General features: G+C 37.3%; 2 protein-coding genes and 1 long non-coding RNA gene across 3 annotated transcripts in view; 2 read left to right on the forward strand and 1 right to left on the reverse strand.

Annotated features, from left to right (window-relative positions):
- Nucleotides 1-25,640, reverse strand: part of LOC145688541 (uncharacterized) — a 285,826-nt gene that overhangs the window by 81,568 nt on the left and 178,618 nt on the right. The window lies entirely within an intron of this gene.
- The window catches only part of LOC145688542 (uncharacterized), a 79,283-nt gene that overhangs the window by 36,087 nt on the left and 17,556 nt on the right, over nt 1-25,640 (forward strand). The window lies entirely within an intron of this gene.
- LOC145687805 (uncharacterized) lies at nt 20,374-23,438 on the forward strand. The gene is made up of 2 exons (XM_081761229.1): nt 20,374-20,610; nt 20,847-23,438. The coding sequence occupies exon 2, from the start codon at nt 21,090-21,092 to the stop codon at nt 22,641-22,643; it is 1,554 nt and encodes a 517-aa protein (XP_081617355.1). The 5' UTR covers nt 20,374-20,610; nt 20,847-21,089; the 3' UTR covers nt 22,644-23,438.

Here is a 25,640-nt window from a genome sequence, read left to right on the forward strand (position 1 = left end):
GGAACGTTAGCATTCTTACAATGAGAACAGATTTCAATTCCCGGTGGGAGTTACCGTACGCGCGCCTTTATCGTGGGAGACCCGGGTTCGATTCCCGGTGGGAGCTCATGTGTTTCGTATTCCATTTTAGTCAGTAGGTCCACGTCTCCTATAGCCACGCTGCTGACCAGGCAGTTAAACTCAAAATCACAATCACCACCACACGGCGGGAGTTTACATGGTTCGTGTTTTACGTTAATCAATATGTCCACGTCATATATGGTCTTGCTGTTGAAAGAGACGTTAAACTCCAAATCAACTGAACTCATTAAGATCAGAGTTCTGAGTTTAATACCAACTTGATACCATACGTTCAAAATAAAAATTGAAATAAAATTAAATCTTTAAGTTTAACGTCCAATGGTTATGCCGGTTAGGCTAAAGGAAACTGTGATAATGAGAAATGAGTAAAATGGTGCAAACGGCGCGAGCTGGGATCGTATTAGGGACCGGAAGCACCGGAGGTGAACGCTCTACCACTGAGCCACCGCGCCCCCCAAAATGAAAATTATTCATGCTTCTGATACGTATATATATATATATATATATATATATATATATATATATATATATATATATATATATATATATATATATATATATATAGAGAGAGAGAGAGAGAGAGAGAGAGAGAATAAATATGGTTGTATTATTCATAGGGCCGCGGTGGCGTAGTGGTAGAGCGTTCACCTCTGGTGCATGGGGTCCTTGGTTCGATCCCAGCTTGCACAGTCAGATTTGTTTTGAAGAAACACCGTGTGCGTTCGTTTCTTCAGGATTCTCCTGTTTCCTCCTACCTACATCGTTGCACAATTCTCATTCATTTCTCATCATGAATGTCTCCTTTACCTAGCCGACATAAGCATGGGACGTCAAACTTAATTTAATTTCATTTCATTGAAAAAATTACTATAGTTCATAATCTGCATCTTTATAAAGCAACTTCAACAATTTTATGGATGTATAATGCTTAAAATTGAATTAAATCGCAATTGCAGTAATCTGCAATATTTTAGGTTTCTCATTTATTTACATCAAATGTTTAGTTATTTGATACTTTATAGCAAGAATAGTAACTGCTATATAAGAGACAATTATATACCTGTGGCGTGGGAGACCCTGAATTTGATTCCCAACGGGAACTCACGTGTTTCGGTTTCTATGTTAATCAGTAGGTCCCGTCTCATATAGCCTCGCTGCTGAAAAGGACGCTAAACTCAAAATCAACTCAACTCAACTCAACTCAATAATTATCTATACATTGAATTTAATAATGAGGGAGACCTTGAAGGAGGGAGGCCGAATAAAAAGGGAAACCTTAAAATTTAAAACGTAGGGTCAGTGTGAGTCAGAGGTCACGGTGGGTGGTGTGCCACAGTGAGTCACGTCCTGTTGACCCACGACCCACTGACCTACTCACAAATCTTGACCCAATTGACTCACTTTCTCTGGACTGTACACACAGACAAAGCAGACATATATGTAACCTGACCTTACTTGGCCTTCACTAATTTAAGATAATCTACAAAGAATGAAAGAAAGCAATTTCAAACGCAAAAATATAGAAATGTATTTTCAACGGAACAAACAAAACGTATCAGCCCAGATATATATATATATATATATATATATATATATATATATATATATATATATATATATATATATATAATATAGATGCATGAGGTTTATTCATGCCAAAAAGGTCCTGCTCAGACCGGTTTTTCCAAGCACTCAAATACCTATGAGGTCTATGCCGAACTTCACTGGTCTATTTCGGTCCTCGTGAGGTCTAAGTAGGTCCTAAAGGTCTAAATGTAACTTCAGGGCTGCAAACATACTTTAAAACAACATCAAGAATCGAAATGAAATATGACATATTAAATTGTTTTGCATTTTACAAAAACAACAATCGCTGAAATTTCGTACCATGAAAATATTAACAGGGAGATATTGTTTGATGTATTATTTAGTGCAATAAAATTAACAGTGTTGCCATCCCAATAACAGGATTTTTCAAATAACATTAACCAATGTGTTTCTATATTTCAAATTTGCATGTTAAACGAAAACTTACTGCATTTATTGGTTAATGCTGCAAACCGAAGGCGTTGCAGTATCAAAACATTCAAATTTCAAAGGTCTCTACTACAATTATATGGCAAGTCAATTGCAAGGGAAAATGCATATTGGAAGTACTTTAGTGTCGAATACTACGATGACAATACGACTTATTTCCAAGAAATGGAAACAATGATACATCAAATTCTTTATTTTGAAAAAGGTACTAACTATAACAACCAACCATATTATAGTTTTCAATAGACACAAAGATCACAATGCCGTTTACAACAATTTGATAAATCAATCCGTACTTACATATGAAAAAACGTTGTTAAAGATTGTTGTACTGCATAAAATAACGTATCTGTAGGAACCTTTTAAAACACTGTTGGTTTCCTTTGCTTCCAAGACATTATATCGATTGTTTTTGAAACTTGTATTTATAACAAATTGAGGAAGATGATGATGGTCGCCAGATTAGTACACGAGCTTAAAAACACATAGTTTTTAAAGATTTTTATAGTTTCTAACTATTTCAATTTTAGATTTTTTTACTTTGGTATGATCTTTATATTATTTAGAAAAATTTCAATTTATCTGGCGTCATCGACAAAGTTTATTTACCACAATTTCTTATTTTAAACTTAATGCCAAGCTATTCGGATCCATGTCCAGGCAATTTTGTTAAGTTTATGTTATAGCTATTGAAGCTCTTATATTATAAGCAATTACATCATAACAATCTTAGTGATAAAGTGAACTTGGCAATAAGGCTTCGACTATTATTACTATTATTATTATTATAACACGAATTGCTTAAAAGGAACTACAGAAAATTTTGGGAATTACATAATTTTTAGCATTGTTGCAAGCTTATCTCCATTGTTTATCACATCTCCAGAACAATTTGAGATATCAAATTGCTCTATACTACATTATGATCTTTATATCCATTAAAAAGAATATATGATTGAACGTAGTATTTTCCAATGCGGCTTTAAGAAATAAAACATGTTTGATATAATATCGTACAATACTGTACTTCGAACATGAATTCACTTCATTTAATAGTTTTAACGCATTAATGAAACGATACGGCAATTCGTAATTTTCCATCGACATCATTTTCTACGTACTAAATGAAATAAACGTTTCAATTATTGGTTGAAACCAGCATTCGATCCAGTTCTTCCAAAACATCGATGTTAGAATAAAAGTTATTAGTCACAAACACATTTAATACAAACTGCAAAAACTTTCTTGTATTTTCACGTAGCATAGGCTTCAAGAATAAAAAGAAATGTAGGAAAAGACAGGTGAAATCAACACTTGGAGAATATATTATCTATTCTTGTATTATCTGTCAGGAAAGTAAATGTACACTATTTTTCGAGTCTGGCATTACTGTGCTCCATCCGTGGAGAGTATGCGAATTAAATCAATCAAATGTTTACTGAGGGGCAAATCTGAATAAGACATTGTAGAGGAGCACAAGCTGTGAATACGAATAGTGCATAGTGTAAATAAAGGATGACACCGAAAGAGAAAGCCAGAAACAGCTGTTAAACTTAGAAAAAAGAGTAAAAATTGTCGAAGTGGGAACATGAAACTCAAATACAACAAATGCGCCGACAACTAAACGTTCACCACGCCATGATTTTGGTGTAGTGGTAAAGGTGGGGCTTACAAATGAAAAGAACGCGAGTTCGAACCCCTATCAAGGAAGTTTTTTTTAAATTTTGTTAATAATACATACAGCTCATGAGAGATGGTAAAAGAGGTCGTATTTACTCTTTCGTAGCAACTATTATTGGTAATGTTTAGTACTGATAATACTTTTTGTCTTTGCGTATTGCTTTTATTCTCCTCTTAATTTTGAAAGAGAAGAATATCCGAACAAATGCCACCAAAATTCCTCATATTTTGAATGTAAACGCCATTTGCAATTAGTAAAGAATAAAAATTGAACGTTCCGATGTAGCTGCAAAAAGTAAAAAGAAAAACATGGAAGTGGAGTGTTCGAATCCATACTCATGGTTATTAAAAATACAATTTCTACATGCTTTACACCTCCCGACCACGTTTCTACGTTAGCAATTAAGAGGTTTGTGTTTAGGTTAGGCAGGTCAATACGTTTTGCAAAGGGGCCCGGTTTAGCTCTGACGCACCACAGGTGCGAGCAGGGAGCAAAACACCTTTTCTCTCTCCCTCTCTGTCTACTTATCTATCTATCTGTATATATATATATATATATATATATATATATATAAATATATATATATATATATATATATATATATATATATATATATATATATATATATATATATATATATATATAACGCTATTTGTGAATGTCATAACCACACTAATTTTCAGCGGATTGAGACGAAACTTGGCACAAACATTAATTGTTGAAATATGCTGATGAGTTCGTTAACCAGAATAATCAGATGAAAATGTTCAAAATGGGGGCCCTCCAAACTCTTAAAAACTTCCAAGGGAAACAAATTTCGCCGATAAATAGGTATTCAGAAAGTTTGAATAATTTTTCCTCTTTTACTGAGATATTTGTGTGCAGGGACTTATTGAAATATTGGACCCGATTAATCGCATAAAGGTTCACGCTCTTTCGCTACGGTCAGGCTTTTTTTTTTTTTTTTTTTTTTTTTTGCAGGAGGGAGTTATTTTCGTATCGAAATAAGATGATTGTTAGTGATGATATGAAATTACACATTGAAAGTGAAGTAACTTGTGAAACGTGTTATTTGAAAGAATAATATAAAAATGTTCTTTCCCCTAACACAGAGGACTGTAAATCATGCATTTCGAGTTCGGGAGCGTGAATGGCGAGGAGTGTTATTTGATTTGCTTTTTAGTAACACATTGCACTGCAAATAAAGGTAGGCAACATTAGTGGTAAGTAAAATATTATTATTATTACTATTATTATTATTATTATTATTATTAATAATAATAATAATAATAATAATAATAATAGGTGTTGTTTGTGGCAAGACAATATCTTCCTCAATTCTTCTTCAAACGTAATAATTGTAACGCCATATCTCCCTTACAAACAAAATATTAGCAATTTATATCGAGAGAACGGGAAATTGTAGAGTGAGGAGCAACGTTGGACAGTATGCACTCATAGTAATCAGAAAGCGATTTCAATGCAAAATGAAAGAAGTCATTGTCATGGGTAGTCATGGAGACACCGCAGAGCCCTCTTTAGGCAAAATGTCGATAACTTATATCGAGAGAACAGGAGGTGATAGTAAGATGGGACCAACGTTGGTCACTGTGGACCCATAAGGCGCATCGAAAAAAAATAGTGGGGGTGGCGCCAGCCAGCCTTACTTATTTCCACATAATAATATAAAATTATATTGTCGAAATACACTACACACACGAGTTAGCTAGTAATATTTGATATTATTATTATTATTGTTATTATCGACAGCGTCTTTTCATTACGTGTGCATGTTTGACATGAAGCCAAAGAGAAAATCCATCATTCGTAGAAAGAATAAGAATAGTCAGTTACTTTAACTGTGAACGACAGCGAAAAATACGAAAAGAGTGATTAGCTGTAGCGAAAAGAAACAATACTTTCTCTCAAATGGATAAAAAAAACAAGCCGAGATAGATTCGAACTCGCATGGACGGCGTGAAAAGTCAGTGCTTTGTCAACTTTTTTTTTAACTGACTCACCGAACGTGTTTCAGTAACTTACTTATTGCTAATTTTACTTGCTTTTTCTAATAGCTTATAACGACAGAGACACGAACACAGAAACATAAGGAACAGTTAAAAATCATAGATGCTCTCCCGCCGGGAATCGAACCCGGGACACCAGATACCAAAGTCGCACCCGCTAGCCACTTTTTTTATTATTATTATTATTATTATTATTATTATTACTTTTTATTTACATTATTTTCGAGTTACAGTGAGAAAGTTACATACTTTACCATTGTAATTACTTGCACAGAAAAATGTGTATAAGGAAAACCGTTACATTATAATTACACAGAGTGACCATAGAAGAGATAATGAAGGTAATTGGCAAATAGTGTTTTCTTCCTTGGTGGGGGAAATTTACCATATTTTAGACACAGGAAGTCCTTGTACGTGTGATGTGCTTGAGGAGAACGAGGAGCCAGAATATATTCAATGGTGTTTGCACTAAGCCAAACGACAGAATGATGTTTCTGTTGTGGAAAGTGTTTAAAAGCAGGTAACGTAAGCATTTCAACAGTGATACAGTCAGAGCTGATTTTACACAGATATTGAATCATTTCACAATACAGTTTCCAAACTGGTTTTGATCTGTTGCAAAGCGTGAGACGATGTTCCAACGTATCCACTTTTCCGCAGAGATCACATCGATTGTCGTTTGTAATCTGGAGATGATGTCGTTTTCCCTTAGTGTCTATGATGTTGTTAACAACCCTGTACCATAACGAACGAGCTGAGGTTGATAGAAAATGCAAGGAAATGTTCCTCCATATCTGAGTCCAATTCGTATTAGGTAAGTTGAAAGTTATGCGATGACAGTGGCTGTTTTGTTGTTGTAATAGCAACGTATACAGAAGTTTGACACTTTTAGGAATAGGTTGGGTGCCACTGGCAGACAAGTAAAAGTACATATAACGTCCGTAAAATACCAAAAGTCGGGAGGAATGAGAGGCAAACACACAGGTAATGTTCCATCATTGGTATCAACTAGAGATGAAAGTAATGTACTGCTGAGTTGGTCTCCAATTCCTTGTATATTTTGGAAGCCTCTATGGTAGAATAAAGCTTTTATTTTACTTTCAACATGTATCAAGTTCAGTCCTCCTTCATGATAGGGCAAACAGGTAGCTGGATAGCGCACTCGAAAAATCATACCTGCCCACAAAAACCAGTTACCGATGCTTGTAAATTTGTGAATATAAAGTTTAGGCATAGGCAAAATTTGACATATGTACCACAGCTTAGAAAAGGCATAAGTGTTCACAAAATACACACGAGATATCAACGAAAGTTGACGATATTGGTGCTGATGTAAAAGATCTGACCCTCAAGAAAACATCTTCAAAATTTTTAGAAATGCTCTCATGCAAGTTGCAGGAAAAATAAATGCCCAATACTTTGAGAACTGGCACCACTGTTGGGAAATGGTCATATGAATTTGTAGAACCATTCCCTAAGGGCATGAGTTTAGTTTTCGCTCGATTAAGAAGTGCGCCTGAATGATCACAGTACTTTTGAACACAATCTTCAACTAGTTCTAAATCCTGTGGGTCCCGAAGAAATACAGTTACGTCATCAGCAAAACTACACACTTTGACAGAAACAGTGCAGATATGAAGACCCTGGATACGTTGATTGATGCTGTATAGTAAAGGACATATAGAAATTATGAAGAGACTCATACTTAATGGACAGCCTTGCCTGACACTACGTTTTATGGCAATAGGAGTGGTCAGAAACCCGTTGACTTTTAGTTTTGACTGTGGAGCATCATACAAAACTCGAATCCAACGGATAAATAAGTCGTCTACTCCCATATGGTGCAACGAAGACCACACATAATTGTGATTTACACGATCAAATGCCTGGTTGAAATCTAAGGCAAGCAAGGCATGACTAGTATTGTGAGACTGGTAATTCGCAATAACATCACGCAGAGTTTGTAGCACGTGGTAAATTTTCTTATCACCTCCTCGGGCATACTGAAATGGTCCAGCAAGAATTTCAGTAAATGGAAGGAGTCTATTGTTCAAACAACGAGCAAGTAATTTGTAATCGCAATTGAGAAGAGTTATGGGTCGATAGTGAGTAACATTTGTAGGATGTGCTTGTTTGGGTATAAACACTGTAACACCAGGAGTACGATAAAGTTTCTGTGGATTGTCGCTGAAATATTCGTTAACTAGAGAAGTTAGTAACTCACCAACGAGGGGAAAAAATTTAATATACCATTCTGCAGGTATTCCATCTTGTCCTGGAGATTTTCCTTTAGGAGCTGCCATGACTGCTTGTTGTACATCTTCAATAGTAAATGGGCGCACTAGAAATTGTCGTGCTGTATCATCAAGAACACAAGACGGTGGTGTGAAAGATTCCTCAGGCATTGTATTAACTTCAGAAAGACCATAAAGGTTCTTGTAATACAACAAAAATGCACTTTTAATGGAGGCAAGATCTTCATGAAGTTGCCCTTCCTCATCACGAATGTGATGGATCCATTTGCCTTGGCCTCGTTTCATTTCACGAAGTACATGATATAATGATGGTTCTTCATCAGCATCTACTAAGGGAACCTTGCTTCTAATCTTGAGTCCACCTACACGTCGGCGATTCAAATTTAAAAGCAATGCTTGATAACGTTTAACCTGAGGTAACATGGACAAATCAGAAACAGCAGCACATCGAGCTTCTCGTAAGCATCTGTTATAAAAGTAAAGCAATTTGTGAAGATCGCGAGACTTTTCGGAGGAGTACCAACGGCAGAAACTCGCAAATCGTGGTTTGAAGTAAGTATGCCACCACTCTGTAACAGTGGGAAAATATTTCCTCTGCCTAAGCCAGTATTGCCATTTTGATTGAAATTCAGCACAAAAGTGTTCGTCTTCCAATAACGATATATTTAACTGCCAGTAACCTCTACCTCGTTCAACAGTTAGATTATTTAAAAAAAAAGTTACAACATAAGCAGAGTGATCAGAAAAGGAAGTATGCATAATTTCAACTTGTTTAATACACGGCACCATTGGTGGGGAGACATATATACGGTCAAGGCGTGATGCACTTTGATAGGATAAGTACGTATAATCACGAGCCTGTGGCCTCAGACATATCCATGTATCTTGTAAATGAAGTCCAGTCACTAATTCCTGGAGGGCATGACTGAAATTAAAGCCTGGGGTTTGATCTTCAGGCCGTAAAACGCAATTATAATCCCCTGCCATAATTAATCTATCAACATTAGGTCCTAGTGTAAGTGCTACATCCTGGGAAAAGAAGGAATTTCGATCGGCTCGAGCATGTGAGCCACTCGGAGCATAAAGGTTGACAAGATTGATATCTCCTAGTTTACCACTTAGTATGCGACCAGACGGGTGACACACAGGAGAAGAGAAACGAGTGGAAGATCTGAAAGCAATTGCTGTACCTGTACCACTATTGTTAAAATTATTTTCGACTATGTATGATGGACTTAGATTCAGGTCCGGTACACCAACTTCTTGGAAGAAAGCAACATCAATTCCTTCACTTCGTAGAAAATCAGAGTGCAAATTTCTTGACGGAGCTTTGTAAATTGTTAATATTAATTGTAGCTAGTTTAAGCAACATCACATTGGCAAATACACACAAAGACCAATAAAAAATAAAGTTCTTGAAATAAAATAGCAAAAATAGCATAGCAACTAACATAGGAAGTAATTAAACAAAATTTAGAACATATAAATAGCATAGAGTAAACTTGACCTAATTAATAAAAAAGAAACTAACATAGCTGAACCCAGTGTAAACTTAACCCAATAAAAATACAACTTACAAGAGAAAAAATTACAGCATAGCAGCACCTCCTTTAGACATGCTAGAAATATTTGCGTCAGTTTCAGACTTTTTGAACAACTTTTGACTCAATTCGTTCCTTTTTGTACGTTTGCGACGAGTACGGGTTTCTTCCGTAATTGCACTTAAGTCTGTGATAGGAGAATCAACCTGTATGTCACTAGACTGAGTAGACATGGTGTGATCAGTTGCATTGTTATCAGGCAAGTCATTCCGCTCTTGGGAACCAGGGAAACTGCAAACCTTACCATCACTTTCTGTAGAAGACAACTTATCAGAAGAAACGTTTTGCTCACTAGGTATAGTCGCCATGTCATGTGCAGAATGAGATGGAGGGACTTCCGTTGAAATGTGTACCTGTGGTACGGGAGATAACGGTAGCTGAGGATCATGATCACATTTAACTGGCTCCTCAGTAAGAATACCATTAGATGTATTTATTTGAACTCCTGACGAAAGAGAATTCGTATTGTTTGTCTCACACGCGGAACTTGATAGTACTGGAAAATTATTTTCGTCAAAGGTAGGCATACTGGGGTCAGGTGGGCAAGAAACTATATTTGATGCCTTCTTCCTGTTGCGAGATGGAACTGGAATGCTATCAAATTTAGGCATAAGAGTAGCTGAAGGATCACTATTTTTAATTGTAGGAGCCACTTTTCCAGCATAACTGTTAGGATCACTGGGTACGCGAAGAGGACAATTGGAATACATATGTGCACCATTACACCTGAGACAGGTCCGTATCTGATTAGGGTAGGTTACACAAAACTTTTGCCCTTGAATAACTACAAAAGATGGAATAGGTTTTTTAACTTCCATACGTATTAGCTTACATCCCGTTCGTATTGGGTACACATGTTCGACAGAATACATTTCATCAGAGATGTTAGATATGACACCATAGTCACTAAGTACTTTTCGAATGTCTGAATCTGCAAGTTCCATTGGAGTACATAACAACTTAACAGTCACAATTTGAACATCAGCCCACGAAACTGGGATTGTGTGTTTTCCATGTGTATCACTATAATACACAGTTCCATCAGAAGTACGCAAAACATTTTCACATAAATCTTCCGTACGAAGTTTCACAAACAAAAATTTACGATAAACGTCCATTTCTATGCTTAATACATCATCAACAGAAAATCGGAAATTATCACTGAGCCACTGATGCAAGGTCAAGCTACTTGGTCGCTCCGAAACACCACCAAAATCATATTTTAAGGTATTTACCCTTTTTAACGACATGATGTATTCAACTAAATCAGTCACGAAGACAAACACAACAAGAAAAGAAAAAAAAAGACAGCAAACTTGATTGCTAAGGAAAGCAACGCTGAAGGTAAACACGTCAAGGCTTCTAGCACAGAGCGAAGACACGTCTACACACTTCAACAACCAAACACAGTATACCACTAGACCAGAGGGGAAAGCACTGCTCACTCTGTGTCGTTAGGGATTACGACCACTGTATTGCCAGCTATCATTTCTGGGGGTTGTATACCATGATCACATGTTTCTTCTTTGCTGGAAGAGTTAAACCTACATTCATTGTAATACACGAGGTATTTAGACCTACATGCTCTTCATATAATGTAATAAAAGTCATGCTGGGAATAAGAAAAAGAATATTCCTTGGACAAAACGGAAACTATTGAGATCAGAAATATTTATCTACGAGGCATGCGCAGAAACATAATTCAGAATAGTTACTGTTCAGTAAACGAAGAAAGGGGTATAAAAAAGCAAATATGTCGCGTCAACGAGATCGACCAGAGTTGACAGAGGCGGAAGCAGATGTGTAGTAATACAACAACTTGGTTAAATTGGTTATTGGTTCTTTATTCTGTAGTAGATCGTATCACAACTTTACGGGAGAGCAGAGAAAGACTTACTAGCGCTGTCATATAGTAAGCTTTAGTAACACGATCATATAGACACAAATGGATGTAACTGTGAGTACTACAACTTGGATTTAACGAAAGCCGTTTAGATATTCAGTGGTTTGCAGGGTTGTATAAGACACAAAAAGATAAGACACAATACAATTCTTCATACCTCAGCTTCCAGTAACTAGATACATGCAATTTCTGGTTAGATACTGAAACTGCTGTCGGATTTTAATACATGACGTATTGCAGGATACAAAATGCTTTGCATTACTTGTTTGTTTGTACACAGCTACTAGCTTAGTGTTCTGAAAGGTTGTGTATAAACTACGGATAGCCAATTCCGGAATTATTACTTTCCGGACTCCCGAAGGTAAAACCGGACAAATTCCGGAATTCGGAAAATTCCCATTTTGGAATAATTCCGGAATTCGGAAAAATCCGGAAGTTAGAAATTTCTGATTTCGTTAACATTCCGGAATTCGGAGCAATCCGGATTTATTCGAAATCCAGAGTTTTTCTCAATTCCGGAATTTTCTAAATTTCGGATTCTTCCCGAGTTCCGGATTTTTTCTGAATTAGGGAGTTTAACTGATTTCCATAATTTTCCGAAATCCGGAAAGTGAAAGTTCCGCTTTCAAAAAATGAACTTACTTTGGTTAATATGAATTGTGGCGGAAATAAATCTCTGAGCAGGTAATGGCGACTGCTTTGAAAGAAATGGGGTGTATGAGAATTCAATCTGTCATATTTGTAGTTTCGTGTGGAGAAAAAACAAACTTGTGAACCAACGGTTTAAGAAAAACTGAAGTTATTAATGTAAACTTTGCCGACATCATAAAAGAAATACGAAAGACATTTTGAATCGAAGAAATATAACATACAAGTTTGCAAGCGGATACAAAGAAACCTAACGTAACCAGACTAAAGATGAATCGTTTACCGCGTAGCGATCAAGGTCAAGCTGTTTTTCGAGGGCAAGTTTCGAGTTGAGTCGTGTTTGATAATGGCTCGCTCGCGCGTTCAATTCGTTTTAACTCGTTTTGAAATAATGGCCTGATTAGACTGGAATTGCGAAAGCGATGAGAAATGTAAGCAGTAACGTGGAATACTTTTAGTGTTGCTCACGACAGGGGTGCGTCTCGTCTCGTAATTTTAGTGCATCTCGTGGGGCAATTTTAGTGTATCTCGTCTCGTCTAGATAACGAGAAGACAAGAGTTTTTTTTACGAGACAGCCTCAGATGTCGTAATCACCAATATAAGTATATACTGTAGTTCTTAAAATCAAGGCTGAGACCTTCACTGTCGAATTCTTGAGCCCAAGCAGAAGATCAACTCGGGTAGTGATATCAACCGTCTCGGCTCGTATCAACTGAGCGAACAGCTCGAGTCGGCTTGGTTGGGATGAGCCGATGACCCGAGCCGGCTCAGTTAGAACGACATTTGAGCTGAGTCGATGGCTCGAGCTTTCTCGGTTGGGATGGGTCCCCTACTCGGCTCATGTGAACCGGTTCAAGCCAGTTAAGTTGAAACTAGTCCATCGGCACGTTTTGATTCAGCTGAACTAAGCCGATGGCTCAAATCGGCTTGGTTGGGTGAGCTGTTGGCTCGGCTCACTTCTCGGTTCAGTTCGATAGTGAATGAGCTGTAAGCTGAGCCGCTCGAGCCGTTGAGAAGCCTAAACCCGGTCCCAGCTGTTTTGAACATGTTTGGCTGAAGCCTATAACTTTTAGTGTTGCCACGAGACGAGACGAGACACGAGACAGAACCCTTTTACACGAGACACGAGACGAGACAGACTACTTGTCCCGTCTCGAAAATGAAAACATTGGCTGTAATGGCCAAGATTGAAATTGCCAGTGGTCATATAAATTGCAAAAGGAAAACCCCCTTTGTGAGAAAACATGTTGAAAAGCCTTCATAGAAAGGTGTCCTCTGTCTATTAAATGAAACAATCGTGATACATGAGCCTCCAAGAATATCATTCTTAATGTCTTGTCCCCAATTCCTCTTGCTGTAAACTGAGGAATTCTCTTTTTTTTCATTTCTGGCTGGAATGATGCCAAACAAAATCAAAGACAGGGAAAATTTTTACAAGGTCAAGAAACCGAACTACCACCACCATCTATTCAATTTGAAAACAGGGTAAGGTCTACATTCATTACAGGCTGTAGTTGAAAGTTCTGGCTGAGATGGCGGAAGAGAACAGAACAGACTACACTTGTCTTTATTCTCTGGTGGCGGTATTCTTTTTGCTATATGAACCGAAAACGGCAATTGAAGTATGTTATCTTGCAACTAAAATTTTGTCTTCTCTCTCTCTCTCTCTCTCTCTCTCACACACACACACACATACACATAAAAACACACTTTTACCATTTTACCAATCGTTCGCTCATTATACAGCAGTCATGTTGTAAAATTCACCTCTTCGTTTGGAAGCCGGGCGAAGGACAAAGAAAGCAAAAATATTGTCGACGAACCCTTCAAATTGTTTGCTTCTAGCAAACTTATGGTACTAACAAAACCACTGGAGTTGAAGAGGTATAAAGGGGGCCTTCCTTTTGTTACGCGGAAACGTTTGATCTGATCAAAGTGCGAAATTGCCTTCTGCTTCCATGTTGAGAGGAGGGGAATACTTCCCTTTCCTAGTGAATAATATTCATTAGAACCTGAATTATCTTCAAAAATGGTTTCTTTCAGGCGCATAAAATCTTTCGAACTTGATAAATGTAAAGAACATTTGGTATAATATTCATGGAACTCCGTTGAAAGCAGAAAATATCATGAGAATGATCAGAAAATATCATGAGTATGAGAATTCGAACATTGAAGAACATAATTAACAGAAAAGAAATAGGATACCCAAACCATATTTTTAAATCTGCTATAAAATGTATATCCTATATTTTTACTGATTCCTTACTCCCATGAAAGTATCCTGGGGAGGGTATTCTCTCCTATTTTTTCAGATTGAAATCCTTTTATTTCGTACGATTTCCCCCCCCCTGACACAATACGAAAAAACAAATGCTGTTAAAATCCATACAAATGACCCTTGCGGGACTAACTCGGGGCCTTCAAGCCGATGGTCTATCGCCGCAGACCGCTCGGCTTGGTATGAATATGTACGTTGTATGATTGCGAATAGATCCCGACAATATAAGAAACTTTAATCCAAAATGGCCACCCAAAAATCAACTTTCTTTCTTTAGCCACTAGCTAATCTGGGTGTACTCTCATGAGTTCGTTACACAAACGGGGCAACCACCACATAGTATCACACACCCCGCGGTTATGGGAACAGATTTGAACCATGGAGGTGAAGACTGGCCGCAAGCATTCTTTCGTCCGATGTGTCGTTCAGCTCCCATTACTATGAAACTTTAAGTAGAGCTTACTGTGCAGTAACATAAAATTTCAATCAAATACTTTCCATTACTCAATAAAATTATTTGGTTCCGAGCTTTTTTTTGTAAAATAATAATAATAATAATAATAATAATAATAATAATATTAATAATAATAATAATTGCAACAAATCTAAACATACTAAAATGGAAAGTTATTTTTGATTGGTATGGGTTAACACTGTGAAACCTAAAGGCTGGAATATATGAAATCAAAGTGTACACACATATCTCTCTATTTATCTATATATCTTTCCATCTCTCTCTCTCTCTCACTCTCTCTCATATATACAGACACTATAAAGCAAGTGGGTTGATAGTATACGGTAGTGTCGGGGATGGTGACACCTTTACATCGAACTTTGCTTGTCGTGTAAACATTATTTGACATTAGTGGCTTCATCTTCGACGTACCTATGAGCAATTTACTGTATATTCGTGTATTAAAACTCGTGAAACAAATTTCAATGTTTCAGACTGTAAAAAAAAAAAAAAAAAAAAGCTAGGGTCGAGAAGCCTCAGACAACTAACAGCAGAGATATATTATCTCTTAAACTATTTGTCCTTGCCTTGTGAGCTTATTTGAATTTATTTTTAAGACCGTTAGGCAACTTTGCCCGAATGGATGATGGGGAAATTAGTGGAATGAAGAAAGTAGTAGGATACTAGACAACTTCGAGAAAACACACACATTCGAAAAATGAAATTAAATTAAATCTTTCAGTTTTACATCCCACGGTTATGCCGGTTAGGCTAAAGGAGACAGTGATGATGAGTAATGAATGAAATGGTGGAATGAAGAAAGTGGGAGGAAACGGGAAAACCCCGAGAAACCCACGCACACGGTGTTTGTCCACCACAAAGTTCACTTCGTGGGGCTGGGATCGAACCCGAGACCCCAAGCACCAGAGGTGAACGCTCTACCACTGAGCCACCGCGGTCCCCACACACATTCCATGTTTGTCCACCACAAAGCTCACATGGCACTAACAGAGATCGAACCGACTACCACATACACCAGACGTGAAAGCTTCAGAGTGTAGCTAACGTGACATTTCTTGTCTTGTGTGTTCTGGGTAATACTTGTAAATTCGTTGTATCTTGATTAGCATGGTGCAACCTGCTACATTTTACTTTCGTTCCCATGGTATGCTGCTATATTTTTTACGAGACAAACGAGACGAGACGAGACGGACAGAACCTCTCGAGACGGGACGAGCTCATTTTGAGACGAGACACGAGACGAGACATGCTTTGCACGAGACGAGGCGAGACAGCCTGAAGTCTCGTCTCGCGGCAACACTAAAAACTTTTAACAGTTTTTGGCTCGAGCCCGAATACTTGCCCCTTCGGAACTCAAACCCAGAACGTGACCGATGTCCTTCCCTCCTGAAGACTTCTCGACGACCGAGATCGACAGTCAATTGGCTTTTACTATTCAGATACAAACCGTATATCTTTTAAAGATTATACACTGTGTTGATATAATAATAATAATAATAATAATAATAATAATAATAATAATAATAATAATAATAATAAAAGTTTTAAACTTGCCGTTGATATTTGGCAAAATTTACTTAAAAGTAGAGACTTCGGGGAAAGGGTTCCGTACCTTCAAGACACACCTCTGCAACTACCAACATTTTAAACTACAACGTTCCGTTGAAGTTTCATGTAGAAAGTATTCTACTGTATGTTTTAAGGAAAATAACTGTAATAAATATAACTGAATATCATGCAACAGTAAGGCATATAATAAACAATTTTTTAGGATATGCAGAGGTAAATATAAAAGCTTTGCTACAAAATACCTACACAGAGCATAATTCAATGAGCTCTGAAATATAATGTAACGAAATAGCATATGAGATTCAGTCTACAGAGCAATTGTTACTTAAGAATGGACATACATTATTTCAACAATAGAGACAAGACGGGAAATGTTTACCATACTTTTCGTCTCATCTCGATTTTCATCTCCAAAAAGAGACGAAAATTTTCAGTTAGCCTTGACCCGTCTCGAATGTAAAATGTTAATTCTCATGTTATTTTATTTGTTTTAGAAACGAGATGAGAAACTCCTCTTCTCGTGAGCAACATTAAACCAAACCGAAATATTCTTTCCAAATGTCACGTTTCGGCTTGTAATGATATGACCTGAGCGATAATTAGCTCCTAGCTTTTAACTCTTCTACGAGATAATAATTATTATTATTAGTTTATTATTATTCCTGAAGATTTGATAGTTCAAGTATTGAAACATCCGAGTATTCAAATATCTGAATATAATAAAACGTATGTTATCGCCGATCAATGGCCATCAGAAATCCTAAAGTAAAAAAAAAGTGCATTCGCACGAGCACCTTGACCACTGAACCGCGATCGCTACGCGGTAAAAGATTCGTTTTTAGTCTGGTTACGTTAGGTTTCTTTGTATCCGCTTGCAAATTTGTATGTTATATTTCTTTGATTCTAATGTCTTTCGTATTTCTTTTATGAAGTCGGAAAGTTTACATTAATAACTTGAGTTGTTCTTAAACCGCTGGTTCGCAAGTTTGTTTTTTCTCCACACGAAACTACAAATATAGCAGATTGAATTCTCATACACCCCATTTCTTTCAAAGCAGTCGCCATTACCTGCTCAAAGACTTATTTCCGCCCCGATTCATATTAACCAAAGTAAATTCATTTTTTGGAAGCGGAACTTTCACTTTCCGGATTTCGGAAAATTATGGAAATCAGTTAAACTCCCTAATTCAGAAAAAATCCGGAACTCGGGAAGAATCCGGAATTTAGAAAATTCCGGAATTGAGAAAAACTCCGGATTTCGAAGAAATCCGGATTGCTCCGAATTCCGGAATGTTAAGGAAATCAGAAATTTCTAAATTCCGGATTTTTCCGAATTCCGGAATTTGTCCGGTTTTACCTTCGGGAGTCCGGAAAGTAATAATTCCGGAATTGGCTATCCGTAGTTTATACACAACCTTTCAGAACACTAAGCTAGTAGCTGTCTACAAACAAACAAGTAATGCAAAGCATTTTGTATCCTGCAATACGTCATGTATTAAAATCCGACAGCAGTTTCAGTATCCAACCAGAAATTGCATTATCTAGTTACTGGAAGCTGAGGTATGAAGAATTGTATTGTGTCTTATCTTTTTGTGTCTTATACAACCCTGCAAACCACTGAATATCTAAACGGCTTTCGTTAAATCCAAGTTGTAGTACTCACAGTTACATCCATTTGTGTCTATATGATCGTGTTACTAAAGCTTACTATATGACAGCGCTAGTAAGTCTTTCTCTGCTCTCCCGTATAGTTGTGATACGATCTACTACAGAATAAAGAACCAATTATCAATTTACCAAGTTGTTGTATTACTACACATCTGCTTCCGCCTCTGTCAACTCCGGTCAACCTCGTTGACGCGACATATTTGCTTTTTTATACCCCTTTCTTCGTTTACTGAACTAAACAGTAACTATTCTGAATTATGTTTCTGCGCATGCCTCGTAGATAAATATTTCTGATCTCAATAGTTTCCGTTTTGTCCAAGGAATGTTCTTTTTCTTATTCCCAGCATGACCCTTTTATTACATTATATGAAGCGCATGTAGGTCTAAATACCTCATGTATTACAATGAATGTATGTTTAACTCTTCCAGCAAAGAAGAAACATGTGATCATAGTATACAATCCAAAGAAGTGATAGCTGGCAATACAGTGGTCGTAATCCCTAACGACACAGCGAGTGAGCAGTGCCCTCCCCTCTGGTCTAGTGGCTGCCCTCCCCGGTGGTCTAGTAGCTAGCATGTGTGCCTTTGATGCACGGGGTCCCGGGTTCGATTCCCGGTGGGAGAGCCTTTGTGATTTTAACTGTCCTCGATGTTTCTGTGTTCGTGTCCCTGTCGTTCTAGGTAATTGGAAAGAAGTCAAGTTAACAAGTAAAGCAAGAAAAATTAAGTAATAAGTATAAAAAAAGTGTCTAGCGGGTGTGACTTTGGTGTCTGGTGTCCCGGGTTCGATTCCCGGCGGGAGAGCATCTATGATTTTTAACTGTTCCTTATGTTTCTGTGTTCGTGTCTCTGTCGTTATAAGTTATTAGAAAAAGCAAGTAAAATTACCAAATAGTAAGTTACTGAAACACGTTCGGTGAGTCAGTTAAAAAGAAGTTGACATAGCACTGACTTTTCACGCCGTCCATGCGAGTTCGAATCTATCTCGGCTTGTTTTTTTTTTTATCCATTTGAGAGAAAGTATTGTTTCTTTTCGCTACAGCTAATCACACTCTTCGTATTTTTCGCTGTCGTTCACAGTTAAAGTAACTGACTATTCTTATTCTTTCTACGAATGATGGATTTTCTCTTTGGCTTCATGTCAAACATGCACACGTAATGAAAAGACGCTGTCGATAATGACAACAATAATAATAATAATATCAAATATTACTAGCTAACTCGTGTGTGTAGTGTATTTCGACAATATAATTTTATATTATTATGTGGAAATAAGTAAGGCTGGCTGGCGTCCCCCTCCCCACTAATTTCGATGCGCCTTATGGGTCCACAGTGTACAACGCTGCCGTGTTGTGACAAAATGCTGTAACTTTGGCGGAGCTGTTTTGCGAAAAAGAGCCGTAAAGTTTTCATCTAAAAATGTGATCTGTATCGTGTAGAACCAGTGTATCTTGACTTTGGAAGCACGTGATTACATGTAATGTTACGTAAATGCAAGTTGTGTGATTAAATTTCGTTTTGTTTCGGAAAATGTACTATTTCCATTTGGAGGAGTGCTGTCTCGTCTCGTATCACGTCACGAATACTCTGTATCGTCCCGTGTCGTGAATAACCCTAATTGCATGAAGATACAAGTTAAAAGGTGTTAACACATACATAATTGAGTGTTTCAGCACAAACCTAAAATTTTGTATATTCAACCAAAGTTAGTAACGAGGCCCTCAATGGTACGTGGTAGAGCGCTCACTTCCAGTGTATGAGATTACAAGTTCGATCCTAGCTCCTACTCAAGTGGGTATTGTGGAGGGAAAGTTTTGTGTATGAGTTTTCGCGGTGTTGTTCCATTTTCTGCTAATTTCTTTATTTCACAAGTTTGTTCGGTCTCGTCACCACTGTCTCCTTTAGACTCATCTGGGACGTTCAAGCCAGAAAGAAGGAAAAGAACTTCAAAGATGCTGCGGCATTCAAGACGTATATCATAATAATACTTAGGAGACATCACTATTTTTGCTCAACGATTGAAGTTGAGCACCCTATTCAACAGAAAGCCTGTTTGAGACGGAGACCTACCGTTTAACGTAGACTCTGAACCTCAAGAGCTCCCGCCGGGACTTTTCCGTCCCAAAGACGCGTATGCTAATTATATAGAGGAAAGTTGCTATATATGGGGAGGTTGCCTAATATGGGGAGGTGGGATTTCTCATAAACGAGGGAATTTTGTGGAAGAGAAATTGCGTGAACGGTAAATTAGTGTCACGAACTGGCAACACGGCCTAAGCTAGGTGGCGTCGCAATTAGTTTCTTTGTCTCAGTCGAATGGAAGTGTTTGGTGTGCAGGAGAAAATTTGCACCGTCTCGGAAGTAACGTCTGTGTGTCGCTGTAAAGGTAAGAAATATTCAATTACACTATCTTACGCGCTAGAGTAGAAAACGAATCTCATAGTAAATAGTGTATATCGTGTTTTCTAGATTTACTAATTGTTGATATATGCGTGAGAAAAATGTCAACGAAAGTTGCCTATTATGGGGTGGTGAGAAGTTCCTAATATGGGGCTCCCCAAATTACGAACCCTTAATTTATTCTGGATATTGAGGATAGACCTACTTTTCTGTCTGTTTTAGATGCCGAAAAGAAAACAATGGCAGCAAGAGAATATGAACGCAGCTGTTTCCTCTGTGATGAAGAAGGAAATGGGAAGTTTCAAGGACTCTCGTATTTATAATGTACCACAAACAACATTAGAAAGATATGTAACTTAAGCCATTGAATCAGGCCAGGATACTGCGCCGAGGGTAACCAAATTAGGTAGGAAGCACGTTCTCACGTTACATATTGAAGAGGACCTTGTGGATCATTGCATTAATATGGAAAAACAGTTATTTGGCTTGTCAATGACAGATGTACGACGTTTAGCGTACCAATTGGCTGTCAGAAATGAAATTCCGAATCCTTTTTCCCGGACAGAGAAGATGGCAGGTAAAAAATGGTTGAAACAATTTCTTAAACGTCACCCCCAGCTATCGATTAGAACGCCACAGGGTCTCTCACATTCTAGAGCTACATCATTTACTCCTGAAGCAGTAGATAAATTTTTTGACATATTTGAACCGGCTATGGATAAAATCAAGCATTCTCCATCAAGATTGTTTAATTGCGATGAAACTGGCATTTCCGTTGTGCAAAGAAAACACACCAAAGTCATTGCTCTTAAAGGAAAACGCCAGATTTCTGCTCTCCAGTCGGCTGAAAGAGGCACTCTTATCACAGTAGTGACATGCATGAGCCCTACAGGAAATTACGTTCCACCGCTACTCGTATTCCCACGCAAGAATATGAAAATTGAACTGATGAATGGAACCCCACCTGGTTCTATTTATGCATGTCACCAATCTGGTTGGATACAAAGTGATATATTTACAGAGTGGTTCCGACATTTTATAAACTATGTCAAGCCTACAGAAGAAGATCCAGTGGTTCTGGTTTTAGATGGCCATTTCTCCCATGTACGGAACTTAGATGTCATAAATCTAGGACGCGAGAACTATGTTACCATTATATCGCTACCGCCACATTCCACCCATAAGATGCAGCCTTTGGATCTAACATTTATGGGACCATTAAAGTGCTATTACAGGCAGGAAATAGAACGCTGGTTGCGAATGAATCCAGGACGTGTTGAGACTATATATCAGGTTGGTGAATTATTTGGAAATGCGTACATGAGAGCAGCAACAGCCGAAAATGCAGCTAGTGGTTTCAAAAGAGCAGGCCTATTTCCGACTAATAGACATATTTTCAGAACTCATGACTTCCTCCAATATGAAACACCAAGTGATAGTTGTAGGTCTGTAGCTGTTACGATAACGTCCCAAGCGGAAAGGATTTCCATCGAGGACGGGCAACTTTCCGAAGCAAACACATCCGATCCATGTAGGTCAGTATCTGCTACCATACCACCAGAACCAGAAAGGATTTCCATCGAGGTCCGAAACTCTTCTGAGCCAAGCACACCAGGTTCAAGTAAAACTGTAGAACTGCCATCACCTACATGTACTGTGACAGCACATGATATTTCCCCTATTCCAGCACGTCCTGTTCGACAAAACTACAAGCAATCTCGAACTGGATCAGCCCAAATTATCACAAGTTCACCTTACAAACGAGGTTTAGAATGCCAAAGGGAAACCAAAATAGAGACTAAAAAACGAACAGAATGCGGAACTTCAGCATCGAATAAAAGAAAAGGCATTTTCAAGCAAAATATTTCTTCTATCGACGAGAAAGGAGGATCCCTCGGAAGACAAATAAAGAAGATGAAGCAGCCAAAGAAGACAGCCAAAGAGTGCAGAGAAGCGGATAATTTACAAAGTAAACGATTCCAGCTTAGGTCTTTGCCACAACAAGATTCCAGTAGTTAATCTAACTGGGAATATATGCAATTGTCGGATGTGTCCGACGAAGATAACAAAGAAGAAGCCGAGTGTTTCTATTGCAATGGACTATTTTCCGAAGATCGTGAAGGTGAAGAGTGGATTCAATGTGCAGTGTGTTCATGGTGGGATCATGTTCTCTGTGCAGGCGTCGATGATGACATTTTCGTCTGTGAAAGATGTTGCTCTAAGTGAAATTATGGTTTGTGGAGTTTTAATTTCAGTGCAAAGCAAACAGTGTTTCTTTTTTTTTCTCGTAGATTTACAATTTAAGTAGTATACATGAAAAGAAGATGACTTTTTTGTGTGGATTTACAATTTGAGTGAAAAAGTATCAGGCTTTTAAGTTTTTCTAGATTTCCAACTTCAGTAAAAAGGAAGAGACGCATTTTTTATGTTTCGTCTATCATTTAATTGAAAACGAGAAATGGGAAAAGACTTTTTTTTATATAAAAACTATTTTCAAACAACCATTTATTATAAATGCATTTGTTTCTTTAAATATTTCCAAGATATTGTGTTCTGCATCTGAAATTATTTTTCTTCACAGTTATGTAGGCGTAATGATTTGTATTAACGTTTTGTATTAGACCTAATGTTTTTCCAGCTTTAGAACAATGTAGATCTATTTTATTTTTGATCAACAATAACGTCAATACAATCATATTATATCTTCATATTTTCTCTTCTTATTTCATTTTCCCGTATTTGTCACAATAGTTTCTCTGAAAGGTTGTGTGTCCTTGCTTTATGCAAGTAATATTGATGTAAGCATCTATATGTCATAGCTCCATATTAGGAACCCCAGCATCCCCATATTAGGAACCCTGGTAGCCTAATATGGGGAACAGCAATACTGTTTGTTTTTATTTTTTTATTCTGTGACTATTGTTTTTTTCTCACATTTCCATATGTAGAATAGACGAACAAGGTTTCTGTACAGCATTACCGGAAGTTACACATATTTTCTACAAATCATGTTTAAGCAGGAAGCCTTATAAAAAAACCTCCCCATAATTGGCAACTTTCCTCTACCAGAAGGGAGCTCGTTCGTGGTTATACACAATGTTTGAATTCGTTTATCGACATTGCGGATAAGTAAAATAACGCTCAACATGACACAGACTTTTAAAGATGCAATAATTCAAAATGATAATTCGTTTCCTTAACCTCTCCCGCTCTGGTAACAGTCGTAAAAATAAAACTTTTAAATTAATAATTTTTACAACAACTAAATTAACGACATAATTTGTGAGATACCTACAAGTAATCTTTCCGAACGTTCGAGTAAAGTATTGAATGTGTCTAACAAGAAATGTACAATGTCAGATATCTGCAAATCCACAAACGGCTTCGTTAAAAGAGATAATATAACATCGTCATACAAATTCACTTACGATGACAAACTAAAGGATTTAAGAACACAGTTACAAGTGACAACTATAGGGACTATACAATACTTCAAGTGGGCAACGATAAAAAGAAATAGATAATATGATAAATTGTAGTTAGTTTTGAGTTAAAATTAGAAGTCAAAAGTTCACATATTCCGTTCTGAAATACAACTACCGGTATCAGATTAAAATTATATGAAAAAAAAATCTAGTGGAATATTTTCGAAATTGAAACCACTAAATACGGTTTGAGGCGGGAAAAAAGCAAACATTCCCTCAAGGAATGTTTCAGTTAGTTTCTTTGAAGATCATTCAAATGGGGTTGAGGGGGAATATCTCTCTCGTTATCCAGTAATTCGCACCCTGGTTGTAAGTATTAGGGTACTCTTTATTTTTCGACTTCCGTTCTTTTTTTCTTTTTTTTTAAAAAAAATCTCACCTAGGATGGTTCCATATCAGAGCAAAGTAACTCATGAGAAAAATTAGTTCAGTTGAATAATATTAAATGGTTCCAAAATCGACCTCAAGTTTCGAATGTATTTACAACGCATAATATGAGGCAAAAGTAGCCTACCTTATAAATTTGGAAAGACAAATGTAAATTAACAACCATATATTATGAAAGTAATACGTGTTAAATGTTTATAGATAAGAAGAAAATAACATCAGACGTGTGTTCTGGTTAAACGCACCCGAAAACATATCATATGACACTTTTCAATTAAAAATTTTGCACTTGAACCTAAGATGGGGGACTTCGAGATGGCAACCATGATGGTACTATACAGTAATAAATGCGAGTCTACCTTAATTATCCTTATTCAAGATATGATATCACTTCTTCTAACCGTTAGAAACTTACAAGGTACTTTTGCCTCGCATTGTATATTGTAAATAATTGAAAACTTGCGGTCAATTTGGGCACCATTTAATATTATTCAATTGAGCTTATTTTCCTCATGGGTTACTTTGGTATAACATAATATGAATAACATAATAGGAGGTGAGATTCAAAGAACCTTGGATTGGGGTCCTGGATTCGATCTCAGCCCCCGCCAAGTGCACTTTGTGGGGACAAACACCATGTGCGTGGGTTTTCTCTGGGTTCTCCCGTTTCCACCCACTTTCTTCATTCCACCATTTTCATTCATTACTCATCATCACCATCTCCTTTAGCCTAACCGGCATAACCGTGGCACGTAAAACTCAATGATTTCATTTCATTTCAAAGAACCTCGGAAGTTGAAAAGTAAGGACCACCCAATATGAATACAGGGTATTAATGAACTACACCGACAAACTGTAAAGAGGTGATTCCTCAGATCAAAAAAGTCAAAAAGTTCCTATGGACCTGTGGTAAAAGCGCATAGTTTCAGAGATAGAGTTGTCCAAAATAGCGAAAAAGACAAATTTCAAGAGGCCCTATTTCGAATTCGAGAAATCGTGGAGTGGTGGTCTTCATTAGCATAAAGGAAGTCATGCATACGCAATCCAAAATGCATAATTCATTAATGTTCAATGGGTGTGTAGAGTATTCTCTAAAGGGTAAAATTCCCAGACATAACATCAACCAAATACGAGGGCTGCTATA

The sequence above is a fragment of the Thermobia domestica genome, chromosome 6, assembly GCF_964235325.1.
Source record: "Thermobia domestica chromosome 6, izTheDome1.hap1.1, whole genome shotgun sequence".
Taxonomy (NCBI): Eukaryota; Metazoa; Arthropoda; class Insecta; order Zygentoma; family Lepismatidae; genus Thermobia; species Thermobia domestica.